Below are 22,386 nucleotides of genomic sequence, written 5' to 3' on the forward strand. Positions count from 1 at the left end.
TCTCTACCGCAGTTTCCTCCCATAACAGTTTCGAATAAGGAATCATTTCGAGGGGTACTTAACGAAACTGTGCTAACTCACCGGGTCGGTTGGAACTAAGCTAACTCATCGGATCTGTTAGAACTGAGCCAATTTCGCAGGAATGTTAGAACTTAGCTAATTCACCAAGACGATTATAACTAAGCCAACTCGACGGAACGCACGGTGTAATTAAGTTGAATGCTTCCACTGATTATGAGCGCAATGGAGGAGATGTAACGAGAAAAAAGTGTATACAACAATGTCAGCGTGTAATGTCTCTTCTCACCTTGTTGCTCAGACATCTGGTTAGCTAATTTATAACTTTTTTCACTTAAAATGCTAATAAGTCGTTGTGTGACAAATCGTGAAAGTGGGAGCCAGTGGATTGTGATAAGGCATGTCGTATTGTCGATGTGCCAAAGCTTGAAAATTTTTCCACCTCTCTGAACCTTCACCGACCACCGAATAAATTAAGGTTTCTGGATGCGGGTCAATATCGATGAAGCCAATATGGATCTCCTTCGCTTCTACAGCAGTCCCTTGATCCTGATCGTGGAGTGTTACCGACCACTTCGTTGTCGACCTCAAGTTGACGATTAACTAGGTTACGTATAGCTTTGCTCCTTGTCTTCATTAGTTCTAAATGGTTTACCTTCTAGAACCAAAAATACTACCGTCTGAAATCAGGAAATATCGCTTACGTCATCTAATCACTGAAACATTCTCTCAATAAAAATAATATAACGAAGACATCACGCGTTATTTGGACTTTCCTACATCGGCTATTTTATTGTAACTAGAATAGACTCCTTCGGGTTTGCTTTATCTCGGTAAATACTGATTCGTGACTTTTGCCATTTGGGACGCCGAGCGGTCGTGACTTTTGTCATTCGGGACAATGCGCGGGCACCACAATGTATTTTTGGGACGCTAGGGTATTCGGGACTTTTGGAGTTCGGAACTTTAATGTGCACCCAGTGTTTCTAATCGGTACAGTCTGTTTCGTGAATAATCAGTCGGCTTCTCGGCGAGTTGGCTCACAATCAGTTCTAACCGTTTTAGCAAGTTAGTTTACATTGGTTCTAACATTCTTGCCGGATTGGCTCAGTTCTAATCGTCCCTGCGAGTTAGCTTAATTTCATTAGGGTCCGTTAATTTTGTCACAAGACATTTGGAAACTATTTCTCCGCCTTGTGAATTGATTCTGGAAAGTTTTACTTGCACTTGTGCACATAACGTACTGTCAAAAAAGTTTATTCATGCATAGGCTTGACATTTAAACGTTTCGCAATAATTCTGGCTATTGCAACAAATTTTTGACGCCGTCCCTGTATTAAAATTTTCAAGTAAATTCCGATAAATGATACGAGTCACGAAAGAAAATGTGCGAGTATTGTTTTTAATATGACGATGTCCATTTTTTTTTTTTATGTAGAAATAGTTTATAACATTGTTTTTCTTGACCTAAAGGGTAAATAAATTATTCAGTGTAACAACAGAAAATATTTTTGTTCGAATATATAAAAAGTCTTTTCAAATATTGCTTCTCACTTCCGAGAATTATAAAAAAAAGGATTTTTATAAGGGGGTGCCCTAGTCGATTTCGACGTTGTCATATCGAAATCCTCGTACATCAAACACGAAAAAGGGCTTAACAGCTCCATTCTATATGCAATTTTGAACAAAAATACTCCAACACATTTTCATTCGACGCAGAAATAACGAAATGGCATGAATTCTACTATCTTATTATTGTGATTTCGTAAATTCCGTGCCACTTCTTCATTTCTGCGTGTAATGTAAATGTATTTCCGGATAGCTGGAACCAGCAACCTTCAACTTTAGAACCTTTATGAGCCAACCTTTTTGACGATCGTAGGCGTTGATGCACTCGCTAGTCATAAATTGGCTGATCAGGGCGGTTTTTCCAACGCCTTGAGTACCTAGAATAGCAACAGTATACGAGACGATTTCCGTCGATGATGGAGCTTTCGCTTGCACAGTTTCTTGCTCGGCAGGAACCAAGGAATTCGAACGTGAACGCCTCCTTCTGAACGAGTCGCCTCTGTTGATGACTCCTGAAAAACGTTTATTATGTTCATGAAGTATTCTGCTTCTCACTAATTGAAAGTTCATTAATCGTACTACAGGTGCGCGATAACCTCAAACTCGTATCGGTTTTACAGTTCAGTCAAACTAATGTCCCATGAAAATATTCACGAGATTAAAGACTGAAAAAAAAAAAACAAATCAGATTTGAAAGGACGATCATCATATTCACGTGTAATTTTTTTACGCTGAATTTCCATTCGTTGTCAAAAATACCCGTATACCCCTACAATAATTCAGTAAAGCCACACCCTGCTTCAGGGGATGTTAAAACAGTATTAGGTTATCATAAGGTATCATTTGGCCCTTGTCGTAAAAATTCGCGCGGATCCCAAAACGGGCAATTTTCGTGGAGGCTCTTTGACCTTGATCTTCAAAAGCTCGGGAGTTTGAACTTTCCCCTGGAAGAAATGATCTAATTCTGAAAAGAGCCGAGACGACCGGTAACGAAATAAAAGACTCACCCTTGCTGGTAAGGCTAAAACTGCGCAATCTGTAGCTATCCTCATCTTCGCCTTCCTCGCGTTGGGGTTGTTGCGCCGGTGTATCAGGCACGTCAAGGAAAGCAGCGCTCTTTCTATGGTGGGCATGGTGCATGCTTTGACCGCGACGACTGTTGCGCCTCCTGAGACCTGGACTGACATCGTTCTCCGACAGGCGAGGCTCGCTGTTGCAGTGGGCTGACTTTACACCCCCTTCCTGATGGTTGTGCTGTGCAGCGGCTGAAAAAAAGAAGATTAATTCTAATTTTCTAATTCGGAATTTTAAAAATCTAATCAACTCGTCCTCATACATGTGTATGGTTATACACAAGCCATCCCAATCTGGCCACGACCCTAACCATTTTTAATTTTATTCTCTTCTGAGCCTATTCGCTTAAGAAGACCACAAAGAATCAAGAGTTGCAGGGCGTCAGTTTTAGCAAAAAAAAAAAAAAAAACCAGAAGTTGTAGCACTAGAGTAATTTCTTTTCGCTAGCCATACACGGATAGTCTTCTTTTGCGCACCATTCACGAGTATCGAAAGTAGCCGTTCGCTCACACCGTGCGAGGATATTCTTTTCGCACTGCTGGTGGTGCGGAAAAAACGTGCGCACGCGCACTTTTCACTCCTACTCCGTCAGCGATGTACGAAATATCTCGCACGTGTTTGCGACAGACTGTTTTCGGCGTCTGCGGTTGGCGCACAAGAGGAAACACTTCGTTATACAAGCCTAACAAAAAATACAGCCCGACACGCGTGTCAAACGCAAAAATTCCTATAACTTGTCTGACAGGGATGCACTCGCCCTTCGGTTCTTTTTCGATACAAATGCGTAAAAACTTACACACGCGTATCGAAAGTTATTTTTCTTTGACCGTGATTCCCGTGCGCAAAATGCTATGTACAATGCTTTAGGCACACCGTGCGTAAAGTCAGGTCATTTCGATACGAGTACAAAAAGTAAAATTATTTCGATATAACGTGTAAAAAAGTAGCACTTTGCGCACGGATATCACGATCGAAAGAGCTGACTTCACATAGAGAGAAAATTTGAAGTGTTCCACGTCAACTGCTTTGGAATAAATTACGTCAACTTCCGAGTTGATGCTATTTCTGTCAATGATTGACATAAAATAGGTGAATAATAATCGACGCATCGTACTTCAACAGATTGGAGTGAATTCCGCCAATCCGCCGCGTTATAGCTCTCCCTTTCCTTTGCCCCAGCTCTAAGTCGACGGATTGGCGGCATTCGCTCCAATCTGCTGAAGTACGATGCGTCGATCGTCAAGGTCTGGCGCTTCGATGCTTCGTTGAAGTGCTCCGCCTTTATTATATTCACTTATTTTCCGTCGATCGTCGAGGCCTGGCGCGTCAGTGTGGTTGAAGTAAATACAGTCAAAGTGTATCGACGTAAATCATTCCGAATTTTCTCTACGTGTGCTCACACTATTATACAAAATATTATTATTTAACATCTTGCCTTGAGTAACCTCGTGGCAAGTTGCTCTCTATCCCATTTTAATATCTTATCCTGAATTCTTTCGTATTCCGTGTACTTTAAAATGTTTAATTATTCCGTGATTGTCTTCGTTTACGTCATTCACGATATTTGGATTTTCTTTCTGCACACCGTTGTTCTCAATTTTGTATTCGCACAGCCAGGGCCGTTCAAACGATCCGGTACTCTCGAAGCCATTCTTTGCTTCCATTACATTAATTTTACGAATCGAACTCGTTGATAATTGCTAAAAAAAAATAACTTGTCCAATCATCTGATCATCTGGTAAACCCACCACTCTGCCGTAAAGCACCATTATACCGTGTTGGCCGAAGTAAACCGTGCTGAAATCTGAAATGTTCATACATCCAGCATCTGGCGTTCGAAAATCGAGAAAATTATCTTGTGAAAAATTCTATAGTCAAGTGACCAACTTCGTAGAGTAACGCTAAATCACCCTCGACTACCTTTTCTTGCATTGTAATTCTTGGATTTCGGGATTGAGCATCGCAGGAAAACGGTTATTTCCCGACATTGCTTAAAAATTTCCGTTTTGCTTCATCAGTCAACCTGATACTCGTTTCTCCTTTACAGGATGTCCCTATTCATACTAGAAGTGTCCAGTTGAGTGGAGTTGATCAGTCAAGTATCTTTTTCTGATTGATTTCTGGTACAGATATAGACACCATCGAAAAAGGCAACCGGTATCAGGTTGACTCTCGTCCTGCTAAAATGAGCTACAATGTTCACACAGCGTCCGCAAATGATTGTTCATCAACGCGACTCCATCTCGGAAGTCAAATATTTTTATTGATTTTTTTTTTTGCATTATTTGATGTGCAGTGATATCGTCTCGTAATTTCATCGTAGAACGAATATATTAATTCGATAATTACTCAACGTGCGACCACAGGTAAAAAAAATAAAAATCAACGAAAAGTATTGATTTTCAATCCACCAACCTTTTGAAATTAACCCTCTCTACTAGAGGGCGAGAGTTCTATTTTTGCCAGCCTGTCAAAGGGGCATCGCCGTCCACAGAATTTGATTCTACTCAGTTTTGGAGACTAAAAGAACGCTGCAGCCATAACGAGAAAAAGGAAGTGAAAAAACCATCACTTTTCAGCGGAATATAGAGCGGGAAAATCTAAACTTGAAGTTGACTGGAAATTATTCCGTATTGGAATTCTACATTGAGTAATTTCCCGTCATTTCTCGTATCGTGCCATTCTATTAACTGGATTTTATTTTTAAAATAAAATGCTATTGTGTTAGTTTACGAATTCTTAAGCATTCGTAAATCATTTGAAGATGATTTGTCTTTTGTTATCAATCTACCGACTTTAATTTGAATTTTATTGCTCACTGCAAATTGACTTCTTGTCCTACTTATTTGGAAATGAACAAAACTAAAAATATCTCCGCAAGCATTGATGAATTTTTAACGAAACGGATGTTGCTATTCTGCATTCCTAGCCTGGGCATCTGCTTTTTCAGTATTGTCTATCCAAGGCACTATGGGGCGCAATTGCGGACGATCTGTTAGGAACAGAACTATCCGATTTCGACCAGACACAAACCAGAATCGTTCGATTGGAAATCTTGAATTTCCATAATGCTCAGAAAAATAATCAACTTTACGCAGTGTGATTTTTCAACTAGTCGTGTTAAAGTAAAAAAAAAAAAATGATGTACTTGTTTATATGGATATTTTGTTTTCATCCGCATTTACGATTTATTGGAAGTGAAGGATCAGTTTGACGTTGAACTTAATTTTTGTAAAAGATACGACTGGTTAGGCAAGCCAAAAGCGTCCTCACAGATTTTAATTGATTTGATTAATATATGTTAAAGAAAAAAAATTTGTCTAGATCAACAAGCCATCATTCTTATAACTTATTTTTTTTTCTCCGTACCTGTCATAGATATTACTTAGCAAGAAATACCGGAATTGATAGTCATCAAAATCTACAAAACGTGATCTTTTAATTCACTTCGGCTTGTTCTAAAAATTCCCAGTAATTTTGACATGTTTTTTCTGTCAATATTCGATTTGTCTCCAACTCGAAAATACCTGTCTGTGATAAACTTTTTAATTTCCTTCCTGATTATGCTCTGAAATTCGATATTCCCACCAAGAAAATGCGAAGTATCCGACATTGATAAAATAATTTCAAAGACTTCAACCTTATGGACTTTACTGTGCTTGCTGAAAGGAGGGGTTGAAATTGCTTTTTTTTTTTTTTTCTTCTTCTTTTGCAAACACCGACTCTTTTACATCGAAATTCGATAACGGCGTCAGGAAGGGTATAAAACTGCAATGAATCCTGGCCCACAGAAGCGCTCACCGCTGCTCACCACTGTGGTGCTGTTGATCGGTGTAACTGGCTATGGATATATTTAAACTCTTAATCACGTTAGCTTCCTTATCTGGAATCGTTTACTTTCAGAGATGCATAGCCGAAGTTTTACTAACGGCAGAAAACGGTGTACCAAGTTTTGCCAACAGTACTCGAGTACGAAACTTTTATTGCAACAAAATTACCTTTGTTTGTGCCGCGTTATTTATATACGTACGCCATTTATTTTTTACAGAAATGTTACATTTAATTCTTCCCAACAATGTTTCATTCTTTTTTAGGTAGCTATTTATTTAGTGAATACATTTTTTTCCATATTCAATCAACGTTTCGTCATATTAGAGTTGAGATCGAACAGTTTTTTCTATTTAGTTCGTTAAAATGCATCGACTGCTTCAAACGGATGCTATATGGTCAGTTTTCTTGCAATTTGTGTTGCAATTCACTAATACGAATACGACCTCTTGCGTTTTGTCGACTGATTGAATGAGCATTCCTCACAATTGATTATTAACTTTTACTCAACAATTATCAAATTTCAACTCCAATATGAAGATGTGTAAATCGAATGTGGACAAAAATGCATTCATTGAATAATTATTCCGAAAGTAATAAAACATTGTGGGAAGAATTAGACGTAATATCTCTATAAAAATAATTTTTTTGTACTTGTCTACGCAACGCGACACTGACAAATGAAATTTTTTGCGATAAGTGTAACGTACACGCGCCATGCTAGCAAAAATTGAGAAACTACTTTCCGACGTTAGTAAAACTTGGGCTACGTGGTTGGGAAAGTTAGCGATTCCAGGCTGAGAAGCTAACGCGATTAGGAGTTTAAATATATCCATCGCAAGTTATACCGTTCAACAGCACCACAGCGGTGAGCATCAGTGAGCGCTTCTGTGAGCCAAGATTAGTTTGAGTTTTATACCTTTCCCGATGCTCAGTGCTGGATAAAATGCTTTCGTGGATGCATTTAAAATAGAAAATGGAAAACTCTTATGAAAGTATTATTCAAATGGACAAATGGAAATGATTTGCGCAATTCTATTTAAAATGAAAAATCTAATGTTTTGTTTTTCATTTTATTTCTTGCTCAACAATTATTATTCTTGAGAAGCAACTGCAGTTTTTTATATTATATTCTGCATGAAAATGGTGTAGACGATGGTAGAAAAGTATTGTACATTTTTCTATTCCAGAAGAGTGTAGTTTCGAGGATTCTTACTAGATGTACCTTATAGTTGTACAGTTATAGAAAAAATATTGCAAACACTGGAATCAGACGCTGCTTATTTCAAGAATATTATCTGAAACGATACAATCTCTCTGAAGTTAGTGATTATAGGCAGGCATATTTGGTATTCATGCGTGCAATAGGTTTATTCGATATATTTATGCGAAAGAATCAATGCATTGCTAAATAGACTCTCTTTAAGTTGAAAATTAATCGAAGACCTAAAATTGCTTATTCCAATCTGAGAGAAAATTGACTGAGAATATTGGCAGTTGAATTTTGCGAAAAGTTTAAAATTCGAATAAACACAGCCGTTTGACTAATGGTTACGTGTATAAGTTTTCACATTCTAAATTGAAAATAGAAACTAGAAAATATATGTTTAAATCTATTCGAAATTGATTTTAATTGAATCGAATATTTAAAATGAAACCATTTCAAATATTGCCGAGCTCTGCATTAATGCTATTACGGAATTTCGACGTAAATGAATTGGTAATTGCAGGAAAATTCAATTTCGTCCGTGCCCTTTGGCCTCTTTCGCCAATCACGGGCTAAGTCCGTAAGTTTGGCCTCTTCAAAATTATTTCATCAACCTCGGATACTTTGCTGATACTTTGGCGTGAATCTCGAATTTTAAGAAATTTATCGTCACTTTTGTAGGTATCCATCAGATCTCGAGCCTCGTAAGAATTTAAATATGTATATGAAGCAAAATAGAATACTTCTACACATTTGGATAAATTGTTATGATTTTTGCGTGAAATTCGAAAAAGAAGAAAATGAATACGGTTATTTTATGGTTTTTCGTGTTAGAGCACCATTTAAAAATCCAATTTGAGAATATAATTGGAAAGAATGTTAAAAGATGTATCAAAACCGTCAGATATATCCAAGTTGGTGCCAAATTGACAGAAGAAACACGTTAAAAAGATCAGAAATTTTTTGCAAATCTTTTTTCATGGGAATGTCAACTAAAAAAATTACATTTTGTATGTTCTAATAACATTCAAGTCCAGTATTTCTTACTGAGTTATATCTACCCATTATAGTTACTGAGTGAAAGACTACTCGGTGAAAATGATTGTTTTTTATGAGCTAGTAACCGCAAATATTGATACAAAGACTTGCCAAAAATTTATATCTTTAATGTGAATCAAGTTGGATCAGATTCCAATTGTAAGCGAAAAGCTGTTGGTGCACTTTTGCCAGGTTTATCCAGCAACGCTAAATGAATCGAGATAAAAATTGAGAAACATTTTTTATCACTTCGAAAACTGTCAAGTGAATCAGAAAAGAAATCGATTCCTAAGAAAATTTCAGACTCATCGAACAGATCAGTCGATATGAAATGACCTATACATAGATACGTTAGTTACGCAAAAATGTATAATTCTACGGATCGACTTGCAATCAACTGGAAACGTCTACCATTCCACTTTAAATCCGTCGGGGTGCATTTGAAATCATTCGAGATGTCGAGAAATTTGAAAAATATGTCTAGAGGCTTAGTTAAAATCATGGAAAAAATGCTGTACGTACAAGAATGATTTTGATAAGAATAGGAGACATTCGTGTGACGATGAAATTAAAAATTCTACGTCGAGAAATGAATGCATTTTCAACAGGATTCTAGAAACGAGAGTAGATAGTAAGTAAGGTGCATACAGGAAGTGCGAAGAATTGTTCAGTATAAAAGCTTCTACAGAGCTTCTGGATAGCAGGGATAAATGTGGAGTTATAAATGATAAACGAGTCCGAAACGAGGATGAGCACGTAACTTAACCGGCATTCGAATGTAAAGTGCATTTCTTAGAAATGGGGTTCTCCGTGAGTTCCTCCTCGAAAAAAAATTAAATAGATCATTCCGCATCGTATTGTCAGATCTCTCTTAACCCAGTCACGCATTTCGTTGCATGCGATTTACTTGAAATTTTGGGTGCATGGGCCTTTGAGGTCGCTGATTACGTCTAAACTCGAAATTTGGAAATTCAAAATGGCCTATCCAATATGGCGGACAAACGAGAACAAAAAGAAAAAAATTTTTTCAAAAAAATTCTGTACAACTTTTTGGTTTTTATTAAGTTTGTGTAAAAATTTGCATACGGATTTTCATGGTAGATTAGTAGAAAATTCTTTTTTTCATGGAAGATTACAAACTTCGACCATTTCTTTATATGTCTTATTTTTTAAATAAATAAATAAATGAATTTTATATTTTGTTCAGACTGAGAAATATTTCGAGGACCATGTGGAATCAAAGAACTTGGCAGCTGTTACCAAAAAAGGAGTTTGATAAATAAAAAGCTGCAAAAAAAAAAAAGGTGAAACGCTTAGAGTCCCAGCGTGAATTAAAGGGTTGAAAAGTGATCGAAAATTTGCAAATCTATCAACGGACGAAACGGCACACTTATAATCCTGAGTGAATTTTGAGTATGGGCTGCCAACTTGACACATCCAAAATTCCGACTGACCGAATTATGAATTATATTTTGAAAAACGGAAAAATGGAATTTGCAGTTCATGAAACTTGTCAAATCACAGTGCATTAAGCCCTTCATTTATTTATCAGCTAAGAACAATAAAGTGATTATTACTTTTACCATTGAAAGAATTAACTGCACAAAGTATTTCAGTTTTTTCACCGGCTTTATTCTAAGTAAAACAATTTCGTAAAATTGATATTGACTTACAGTAACTATTTGTGAAGGAAAATTTTGGCGAAGTTTATAATGAAATCTGTCTGACGAGCAATGTGCAAAGGTTCATCTTCAAGAATACAAATTTGAACGTCCGACAGAACAAACTAAAGCCAGTAAATCTAAACAGCGGGGAAAATGTTTGAATTTCCCGTGAATCGAAATAGCTCGGAGTTTCCCTGACGTATCGCCCTAATCTCTTTTATATGGAATTTCTTGTTTTAAAATGTTTGTCACTACGGGTGTCTCGCACTCAATTATATTTAGTTGTCGCTCTCATTGGACATTTGCCAATGAGTTGGCTTCGCGGTGATTTTTCTTTGCGTGCGCCGAGGCGGTTTTACAATGTGGATTTTTGTTTTGGTATCGCGTATCAACGACCCGACGTTCTTCAACGTTAAGAAGATGAAAAGGCAAGCTGTACATGCTTACTTTATATCTTTGCCTCGAAGTTGAGTCTTCGCTTTTTCTGCTCTCGAATTTATTCAAGAATCGCTTTTGTACAAACCAGACAGCAACTGCCTTTCTCAGCTCATCGCCAAACATCTCAGGATGCTTTGAATGACGAGGCTACAAAAATGAAAAGCATCGGGAAGAAAATAAGCAAAAATTCATTTTATTCAGGATGTCTCGGTGCTACAGTTGAGTGGAAAAATTATTCGTAATAAAAGTAAAAAAACGCTAAAATCGAGCTTTAAAAAAATCATAGTCGAGTTCATTAACATGAATTTTATACAAAGAATTTGTTAAACGTACGTGAAAAAATAAAAACGTAGCCAATCTCCAAACCGTTGTATGTTAAATTGATTCACTAAAATTTGTTGTCTTCACCAAATGTGGTGATCAAATATGGCAGAAGGAACATTTCGTTGATTCAAACAAATTTCATCTAACTTGATATACTACTTGGGATTCAACTTTAAATCGTCGGGATTAGCAAAATATTATGTATTGTGTTTTTTCAAGCGTTTCATGTGATAAAACATCGATTTTCTTCAGAGAATAGTTCCACGTGACTGGACGAATTTTGAACATTACTGATTAGCAAAGAAAAAAAACTATTATTTGTGCAGTACAGGTGAAAGAGAATAATTGTTATTAGTAAACCACAGAACGAGCAGGTGTAAGAATTGGGAATGTTCACTTTTTTTTTCTATAAAGGTGACGATGAACGGTGAAATCAAAATGGTAGATAGAAAGTGTCTCATTTAGTCATTACACTGAATCGTCTTTGGTTATTTAGGTATAAATATCATCGTGTCCTTTTGGTGTTTTATCCGCAGATCAGCCGAGAGATAATCGCATTATTCGTCAATGGCTTATCAACGGGAAAAGGGTGAATTCCCCTAAAATGATTCAGTGTTGCAAAGGGAATATTAAAACAGAGCGCTTTGAGAAAATCCGATAGGCCTTGAGCTCTGGGAGGAGGAGGGTGAGAGAGTGTTGTGAAATTTTGCACGGCGCGTAGAAAGGGGATCGATAATTCAGGCCGACAGATTCCTTGGCGAAATATTTTTTGGTCCTACTAAAAATAAATCGTGGTTACGGTATAATCGCGGTAAGAATGACGGATTAATGCAGTATCGATAAAGTATTCGGATTATCGATTGTGATTATTGTACCCGGATGAATTGTTTATTAATCCCTCACCCCCCCCCCCCCCCCCCCCAAAAAAAAAAAAAGAAAAAAGAAAATCAACTTCTTTGAAAGTTACTTACCTGAATCAAGTAATATTTTCTTTGAATGGAATAGATAGTCCTTTGGCGAAGAGAAAACTGAATTTGTGTCCTTACTCACAGGAAACGAACGATTTTAGTCAGGGGAGAAACAAATTTATACTCCCGGCGAATTTAATTGCTGGTATACATCACGCACACAGTACTTCCTTATTATTATTTTCTTTAGCAACGTTCTTTCTCATCGGGCTTTTGCTTTGGCGTCAATTTACCGTCTCTTATTTGAAAGAGGTAGAATAATTACGTAGGATGGACCAGAATCACAGTCTTTCAGAATTTCAGTTAGATTTTCTCTGGTACGTTTCAATTTTAAGAATACTCTTAATTTCTCGTACAAAATAATTGGAACCTTGAAAAAATTGGATGATAAAAAAATGCAGGAATATACGATTCTATTAAAAATGTTCCCTCCATCGTTTCTCGAATATTTATTTGTGGCTGGGTAATTTCTTACCAAGTGGGCTTTCAGTTTTCACTTTTTTGCTAGGGATAAAAATATCATTTTTAACCTCGTTTTTATTTTTTGTATTTTGACCCTTCTGTCGTATCCATGAAATCAATTTCAAGTTAGTAAAATATAGTTCATTGATATAATTCACAACGCGTCGAAATTTAATTACTGTAGTCGATGTGGCCACTGCAAATTTAGCAATTTTAGTGACTAGTTTTATTTATTCAATCCCCGGGGATCACTTTGACGATGCAGAGCGTGTTAGTAGGCGTGATTCGATTTGAGGTTTTGTATTTAAATCGATCACTGTAAATTATCTTACAATCTAATAATGTGGGGGTCTGTAATTTTGCACAAAGCACAGAATATTTTGAGTACATTTCGAGTAGGCACATCATCTCAATCTCATTACAATTTTTTGTATCGATGAATTTTATGTTCGTTCTAAAACTAAAATTGCGATAAAACACAAGTTTAAAACGCGCAACTCAAGTGAATGCATTCAAATCAAATTAATAGATGTTAGTTCTGTAATCAAAAAAAAAGTTTCAAGCTATTAAAGTTTGACTTTAAATATAACACCTTGTCGATAACAAACTCAGTGAATAATCCATATTTTACTATTTGTTTACTAAAAAAATTTATAAAATTTATCCGATTACGATGAAATATTGCTTGTTTCATTCATCAATAAATTCCCTGTAAATCGTCCGAATCTATTACTGTTTATTTCGCACTTGTTGATTCAGAAATAGACACGTTATTGTTATTCAAAATCCAACCAGGACGCGAAGAACTCAATTACGAATGATATCAGGTATCGTTTATCAGAATCGAAACGGAAATATACATTTTTCGGTGGACAAGTTGCGTAGTGTAATAACGTAATTCATGATATTGTTAATGTACCGATGACTTTATCGTGAGAATTTATAAAACAAAAATGTTTTACATTAAAAAAATGTCGAAAATAATTTAACCACATTAAACCCACGAATCGTAAACTTTACGGCGGGGCTGACAGTCATATACGTTTACGGAATTCCACCCCCACATCGAATTGTTTGTATCCCACCAAGGTGCCTGTATCGGAAGGGTTTTCCGTAAGGTTGATGTAGGATGCAAACGACGCTTCCCCGATAGATGGCAACCAAAGTTACATTTGAAGTGATTACCGCGTGTTGCCACGGCAACCACGATATGGTGCACGGTATACTACCGCTTCTGAAAAGATATCGCCGTCTGACTTGGCAGCTGATATTTCCTCCGATAAAACAGAGTTGGCCGGGTGCTGTTATCATAAATTCGGTTCCCTAAGATGTGCCCTCAAATGACGTGATCTTGTAAAAGAGCTTAAAATCACGATAGCGACGCAGCGTCGCATCTAATCGCGGACGGCTACGCATCGAAACGGTGAAATAGTCGGGAAACTCGATTTTTGTGGTCAAACACAGTTAAGACCGGAACAAGGTTGAAAATTCTATGTCGTAACAGAATCACAGCTGGAATCCGCAAAGATATTGAACAATTACAGGAAAAGTACAACAGAAAGCAGTTCTTGCTTTCTCATGTGCTTCGCTATGTTCTTTTTCCATCGTTCGGGAGTTCGTAAACTTATCCAATTATTCCGAGCATAGAGTTATGAAATGCACAGATATGAGGATGCAAATAAGATGAAATAACGAAGCATTGTCATATCTTAGGATAAATCCACTGAGGACAATAAGGCGTGACGTACAGAAGAATATTAAAATTGACTTAATATAAACAGCAAGAAAAGCATTAACCAGTTTTATTAAAATTACTTCTCGAGAGACCTACTCTCTACCTCATCGGCTATCGGAGGATACAATAAATTTGTTAGTTTGAGTAGGTAAACCGATCAAAAGCGAAACGAGCCAGCAGTGAGTATTCTCAACACGCGATGCAGTTGCTTTCGATTCTACTGAAACATGCGACACGAGAGGTGTGAATTTTTGTTTAAAATCTTAGGATGACTGGCTCTCCACATTTCAAGCTTCAAGAAGATTAAGGGATGTCGTTTGTTCTACAATGCTTATCCGAGATGCTTTTTCCGAACGTTGGCCAACATTCCCTGTCCCTCAAAGCACCAAAATTGTATTTCTACTTGTCATTGTCGAAGAAATCGGTCCATTTGGATGCATCACCGAAAAATGGTCTGCGATTCGGTGATAACTGACAATGAGCTCTTGGTTGACTTAACACGACTCAAAATGAAACTTCACCTATGATAGGAATATTCGTGATGAAATCAAAAATAAAAAAAAAAAATTAAAAATACAGGTCATCGAGGATAGGAAGAAAACGGAGGATATAAAATACTTGTTAAAAATATTACGGATACCGGGGATACAAAGGAAAAATAAACCGAAGTCTAACTCGAAATCTATGAAGGAACCTGCTTGAATATCTGACAATGAGGACACGTATTGTCTTGTCCGTCATTTTCCATATTTCAAAAGCGTCCGCGTATGCGGTTGCATTCAGTGCATCAACTGTCGCGTTGTAGGACTATAATAGTTGCACTCACAATCAGAATGAGGGAGAATGTTATTGTGATTATTTTCAGTGACGGGTATTCGCAGTGATCAGTGATATACTATTTGAACAAGCATTTCAGTTTGTTATTTTATGTCAATTGCAATATTCAAATGGAGAATATAACAGTTTTAAAGAAGTTATAATATTATTAATAAACGATGTGTAATGTTAATAAGTTTTGTGACGGTCTTAACACCTAGCGTACTTTTCGATGATCGTTGTAACTCTAGAGTCTAAAAATGAATATTTCACTTTGTTACATCCGACATTGGTTTTCCCTTCTGAATTAAGTTTTCATCGCCCACCAACAAAATGTTTTTTTTAAGTGTTTCTGTTAAATATAATTCCAGTGTTTTTTATGTATGAAGTAGGGGGATGTCACACTTAGGTACCGAGCTCTTTGTGCGTTTTATGAAGCAAATTTCCAATCTTGTTTCGATTTGTTGTACGGATTATATCCGAATATTCGATTTAATTATTGCATCAAGTGAAGCAGCTTAACAACAGTATTCGTAAATTTGGTAGCATATCGTGCTAGCAGAGGTGCGAAGACGTCGTTGGTCATCGATCGGAGTCAGCGCCAACTGACAATAAGAACAATACCATCCGTCTTGCCTTTCATTTGAAGTCGCGTTATCGCAATTCAACCATTGGAACAATGAGTTCGCGCCACTAACGTACCTTTATTATGCCAGAGTTGCAATCAATATGCCGCTGTCATGGTAAAGTTGATATCGATTAAAAACTACATTTTCGGTCAGAAATGGAAAACCAATGGCGTATGTTTTCGGCGAAACCTTTCAAAAAATGTAGTAAACCCCTCAGATGTAACTTCGATTGCGGATGAAGCGTTTAAAAGTATTCCGCCGATATCTGGCTGGATCACCTTCAGTGTAACTTCACGAACCTTTGTTTCGACACTTCTTTATTTCAGTGTAATTTTTATCCAACTATACGTCTCGCGCATTCTTAGCGAGGAGCGTCAACATCGTGAGCGAAAACGTCAATAATCGTCACCTGTCTATTTGTCAACGCCATTTTCCGTAAATAATTTCATGAACCGCAACACGTCACGAAACTTAAAAAAACCTCATCGGAATTGGTATATTTCAAGTACGGTCAGATACGTATCACATGTAATATGTAACATGTAATACCTGCAAAGTTATTTTTTCGTTGTACTTGCCGCTGCATAAGCAACTCTCTTTTTCACCCGAGCCTTGCCTTCAGCATCGAATAAATGACGCTGCATACGAATAAAATTGAGAGAAAATTGAGAAGATTCAATCCTGGTCAGCATCTTTCAACTCTTTTGATGCTAAGGAATAAATCGTTTACCGAGGAGATAAACGTAGATCGCTGACAGAATCTTTGGAACGGACATTTGTTGGAGGGATGAGGAAATACGATTTAGTATAAGATATGTACCGATTCAGCAAATCCACATGCAAAATTGAATCAGCAATGTTTGCAATATGCAAACCAACGAATATCTTCCTTTTTAACGACATGCGATAGTTAACATAATTCATAGTTTGCACAGTAACTTTTTTTTTAATGTATGGGTGAGAATTATAAAAAACGCGGAATCACTGGAGCGGCTATTTAATAGATGTAATGGATTGTGAGTCTATTCCTATATATTGGTACTCCTGTGGTCATATTTTATAGCAATTTAACGGTGATACATGATATACTAAATCGATAACCATGAATTGACGTGGAATTTTAAAAACGATCGTGAAATTGAAACAAGGATCCCGGGTTTGGGACATAAGATTAGATAACGTATTCCATTGTTTTTTTCTCGAGTATGCGTGTGATACAACAAGTTTGCAAAACGGCAGACGAATCGGTTGGACTTCCGTTTTTATCCGCAAATTCGTATAAGATTGTCTACTACAGGGATTAGATCTAATTTTTCTCGTTGTTACGGGGACTTGGAAAATCGTGTTACTTTTCCAAGTAAAATGAAATTTGGAATCGGTGAATTCAGTGCATGACAAGTACATTGAGTGTAATTTCTGAAGAATTATAACAACAGTTAATAATTTTTTACGCCTAAATGAATTTCGCCCGTTCTTCTTATAAAGTTGCATCATCGCAATTATTTCGTTCAAGTCTTTGCTACAGTCTCGCGAAGTTTGAATCGGTACCACTTTTCACGTTTCAAGAATTTGTAAGACCCTGCGCCGGAGATTTGTGAAGGGATTCGGGATTGGGCGGAAAACCCTCGGGCAATTAAAGCATGCCTAGGTCCTTTGATTACGTCTAATTGGACTCGGCTGCTCTGAAACCACCCGTAAGGTTGTATGGAATATTATATTCATTGTCAGTATAGGACAGCGTTGTGTTTGGTCTTGGCAAGTTATCAATGTAATGGACAAAATTTATTCAAGGGGAAAGCTCAGTGGTGTATAAGCCGAGCGATAAACGATGATTTTGTAGGATTTCATTTATTTTTATTTTATAAATTGTGAACTATGAATGGTATTGGATTAATTTTTTAGGACATCGGATGAGGATCAACTGTGTAAATGTTTCAATTCTTTAAGTTTTTGTCGAGCTAGCGCCCACTTTTGGAACGCAATTTCAGAAATGCATTGATTTACACGTGGATGAAATCTTATAACAGAAAAAATCCGATGTTTCCCTCGTAGCTTAAGTCAGGTACGCCAGGATTATATCAATTTGCAGGAAAAGATATGAGAAAATAAAGCGTCTTCAATTTTCGACGAAAAAATCGGCTTAATACTAATTTGGAAATGTTTGTGAGGCCATGTGACTTCTGTCCGTATTTTATGTCAGACTACCAAGCTCTCAGTTTCTACCTTCTTAAATACAAGATTATTGTGAATAAATGATGAAATTGTTATGGATGGTATAAACCCTTGAAACAATCATAAGGAATCCAATCGAACTTTGCTTTGAATCGTTGTTTGATCGATTGCTTTTAAGACGGAAAATCTAGCTTTAAAAAGCAACGAGTGTATCAGATAAATTCATAGACTTTTCGTACCAAAAATGTGGCTTAAGAGAATCTTTAAAACTGCACGTAGATCTCAATATGAACGATGTTGATTTCCAAATTCAAAATGACAAATCCAATATGACCGAGTAAAATACAAAAAGTGAGTTGCTTTGAATGAAACGCAATAGAGCTAGTTAACAATCTGATTTATTCGATGATCCGATGCCACGGTCGGTCCAACCGTGGATTACGGAAATTATTTGGTACGATATCAGTGATTATTGAAGCTTTGGTAAAACTATTGGGCCAACGATGAAACGATTTCAAAGCGTTAGCACTGCATATTGGCAAGGCAATCATAAGATCGAATCGAACAAGAATTAATAAAAAAAACTGATTGGTTATATTACTTGAAACCACGAGAAAGGTTTTTCATTTAATTCAGGTATTTGCAAAAAGTACCGGTACGCTTACAGCGACGTACGGCAGAAAGTCGAGAGATCGAATTTATGGCGCCTCAGACGACAAAGCTATTGAAATTTGTTTCATCCCATTTCAATTATTGGATCAAATGTTATAACCAAAGAGAAAATAAGTACAAAGAGAAATTGGTAATAGCCTAGGTCACAGGGTGAGACAATAGCAAAGAATTGAAAGAAGCAATAAACAAAGAAATAAGATGGTGTGACCGTTGTGTCGTAAAATCGTGGGGGGTGAGATATCGTTCGAACGAGTAATGAAATAACCTTCAATTCTAATACAACCAGTTAACTACGATAAGACATCATGAAATAAAAAAATTACGTAACGCGTGTAGAGAAATACGAGTACACCTGGAAGTGCAGAGTTAGATAATAACGAGTATCGAAAGAAATCGTGGAAAACCGGCACAAACATATCAAAGATTTTTGGAATTATCAGTCAAAGACTATTCGCCCGGGGTTTACAGGCTGGAAAAAGGGTAAGCCCAAGTGTTATCGAAAGAAAAGTATAGTCGGGTAAAGTCAGGTTTCAATCCCTGCGAACTGTCGATATCAACCGTCGAAGAATGTGATACCGGCCTCTTTTTATATCCCTCACCGATCCTATAAGTAAAGCAAACAGCTCATCCCCAGATGACCCGAGTAACGGATCCAATGCAAGCTACAGATGATTAGGAAGCAGAAAGGTAAGTGTGCACGCACACGGAAAGCTTGCGAGGCGTGAGCCACTAATCCGGCCTCACCCCTCGATCCTCACTGACAACGAATACCACTTTGATGCCCCCCTTGGAATTCTTTGAAACTCCTGTACGTTGCAGAATATTGGAAACTAAACTTGGTGAAATGTATATTTTTATTGTCGGAAAAAGGGTTTGAGCAGGTGAAACGGATTGGTTTTTTGATGCGCTTGGCGTAACAGAATGAAACCAATGCTGACGATGGAATGGTTCTACTGACGAATGAAACATTTTAGCGTTGGTTTCATTCGTATGTATCAAGTGATTGTGTCCGATACTGAGAGACCGTCCGTTAAGTGACCATATTTGGGAGCCGCTTTCATCCCTTTGAACCGTTTTTTCGGCGATAAAAAAAAATAGGCACCCTTTAGTTTTCAATGTTCTACGACGTACATGAGCTGCAACGAAATCGGAGGAGGATACCAAATCGATGTTACTTGTGAGACTCGCACGTAGGTAGAAGATCTGTGGCTAAAGGTAGTTTGGAATTTTTCGAATAGGATTTCGCTCTGACTATTTCAGTGCACCCACGATTCGCTGGACTTTTGGTTGAGATGAAGAATAGGAAAAAATGAATAAAAAAATGACCGGTAAAACGACAAATAAGCAATGAATGGAAAGTATGAAGAAAAGAAACTGAATTAAATCAACTGAAGCAAAGAAGGAGGAAAAACAAGGTCTGTTGTAAAATTACGCCAACTTCGAAGACATAATATTACGTGTTACATATCTAATGATCCATCCGTGTCGCGAACGATGTAGAACAGAATGACGAGCCGGGTGAAAGGCGATTAGCCCCGAGGATCGTAATTGGAGAATCGATCCTTGGCCTGCCCGGAGGTGCTGCTTTGATCCGCTTGAAAATGGGTGCGAAATTTTTCAAATTTCGGGCGAAATTTAAAACGCAGCAGCGTCCGGCGATAGAAATAAGGGGGAGACGTGAGGGAAACTGATTGTGAGTGTTGAAGTGACTCTCGTCTCGAGGAGAGTCTGCATGCCGAAGCCTTCTCACCCTTCTCTTGCGGACAGTGGATTTTCAAGCATCGGAGTCGACCAATGGACGACAGACAGACGACCACCTTACTCCTTTTCATGGGAATTTGGAACATCGAAAAGTTGCGCAGAAGACGAGATTACGATCGAGCGTTAATTATTGCGTCACACACTCCGGCGGGTGATCGATTCCATCGGATCGAGAATCAATTTTTATCATTTATTGGCGAACGTGAAGCTATAAGGAAAAGAGGGTTACAATTGAGGCTGGTGGTGAAAGACACTTCGAATCTCGAATTGGTAAACGCTAGTTTTTCGACCCGTAAGATTGGTCGAGATTTTTTGAGTTTTGCGTCACTGACAGCCGGAAAATGCAGAGAAAATTTTCCGGGTCAGGTGACTTTTTGAATTAAGCGCATAGCGGTGAGTGCGAGTTCTGATTACTTCATGCGGTGGAGTTTTGAAGCGGTTTTCTCGTCACGTTGTGCCGGGGATTAAACCTCGCCAGATTAGGTCACGACCGAGCTCAAAATTCCTCCAACACACTGATCTTCGACAGTCTGGCTGTGACTATTCATTGGGTTGTTTTTTTTTTAGGTCGTGATTTCGAGTCTAGTCGGATAAGATATTGTTTTTTTTTTTCGTTCTGCTGTAATCTCCTAATTTCACTGGAATAGGACGAAACAATCAGGATTTCGAATGCAGATTTCGTTTACCTAATTGAATTTGCCATTAGTATATAAGTTGGCTGCGAGTCTTCTCTTTTTGCGAATGATTACGAAACGTAGCAGTAATTAGCTCATAAGTTGATTGCCCAGATTCGCAACTCGCGTAGTATAGTTCACTTTGAGATTGTAAATCTGCAGTTTTCAGTTCAAGTTTGGATTCGGTTTTCGCGAATCATTGCTGAATTTTAGTACTAACAGAATTAGTAATAAAGCTAACAGAATTAAGGTAATTTTACATAAAAAATAATATAAATATAGCATATGATATTTTTTTGTATTTTTAACACCAGTCTATGGGATTCTGGAACCGATTTTCGATTATTAATCCCAGTAAAATTGTTGTAGAATAAGTTTTGTTTTTGCGCACAATAGGCAATTGGTCGTGAAATTTATCCATGCATATTGCATAGACAAGTTAGTTTTCTGAGATATAGTCGGTAAAAAAATAATTTCCCGCGAAAGAGGTAATTTTTGGATTTTCTTCAGGGGTTTCTGAGACCACGGTATGAACAGAGTAGGATTAATTATCAATTTTTGAGATTTCAATCTTACCGTCCGGTACGGTAAGTAAAGGTACAAAGATGAAATTGTGGGAAATTTGTTCGTCGTGATTGTTTTATCCTGTAAACTCGTTTAGTTTTATTTTACCTGCGAAAAAAAATCAATTCGACTGGAAGAATGAACTCATCAGTTCCAACAAGCAGTAAATAATCTCTTTTAATCGATCGGAGTTCAGTCGATTTCATTAAAATATGTCACATACTGGTATAATCGAGATAAAGTTCTATCCATTTACTTTGCAGTCGTAAACCGACTGCTAAATATGTTTTTCTTTTTTTTTGTTAGGTGCAAAATGGATACGAGTTCCTTATCTGTAACCAGAGGATACGGTATGCTTTAATATTCTTTTTAGTCTAGTAATTCGTGTTATGTATATTTTATGGCGGAAGTTGCGATAATTTGATGCTGGTGAAACGATAAAGTGACTTTAAGACCTCATTTAACCGAAATATATCATAAAACAGTTTAATTTTGGATTTGACAAAATATTTAGATCAGTATATACACCTAAATCACAATAAATAATTACTTGTACTACTTTGTTTTGTATAATGTCAACAATACTTGAGGGTTGTTGTAACGATGGCCATTTTGTAGATGCATAATTTCAACTACTACTATAACTATTATACGAGTAAGTGACGTTTATTTGCCTGTGGGTGCAATTATTTCTTACGAAATTGTTCTTTGAGTCAAATAAAATTTTTCCTAGTCAAATGAAAGGAAATTCTTCCGTTGAATCAAAAAATCAC

The 22,386-nt window shown here is 37.2% G+C and overlaps 1 protein-coding gene across 4 annotated transcripts in view; it reads right to left on the reverse strand.

Annotated features, from left to right (window-relative positions):
• LOC107218368 (GTP-binding protein RAD) overlaps positions 1-22,386 on the reverse strand; it is a 50,020-nt gene that overhangs the window by 21,854 nt on the left and 5,780 nt on the right. For all 4 annotated transcript variants that reach the window (XM_046737417.1, XM_046737415.1, XM_046737416.1 and 1 more), the window contains exons 3-4: positions 2,595-2,852; positions 1,884-2,099 (exon numbers count right to left, since the gene is read on the reverse strand). In XM_046737417.1, coding sequence (XP_046593373.1) covers positions 1,884-2,099; positions 2,595-2,852 — 474 coding nt within the window. The remainder of the gene's footprint in view (positions 1-1,883; positions 2,100-2,594; positions 2,853-22,386) is intronic.

This window comes from Neodiprion lecontei, chromosome 4 (assembly GCF_021901455.1).
Source record: "Neodiprion lecontei isolate iyNeoLeco1 chromosome 4, iyNeoLeco1.1, whole genome shotgun sequence".
NCBI classification, from domain to species: domain Eukaryota; kingdom Metazoa; phylum Arthropoda; class Insecta; order Hymenoptera; family Diprionidae; genus Neodiprion; species Neodiprion lecontei.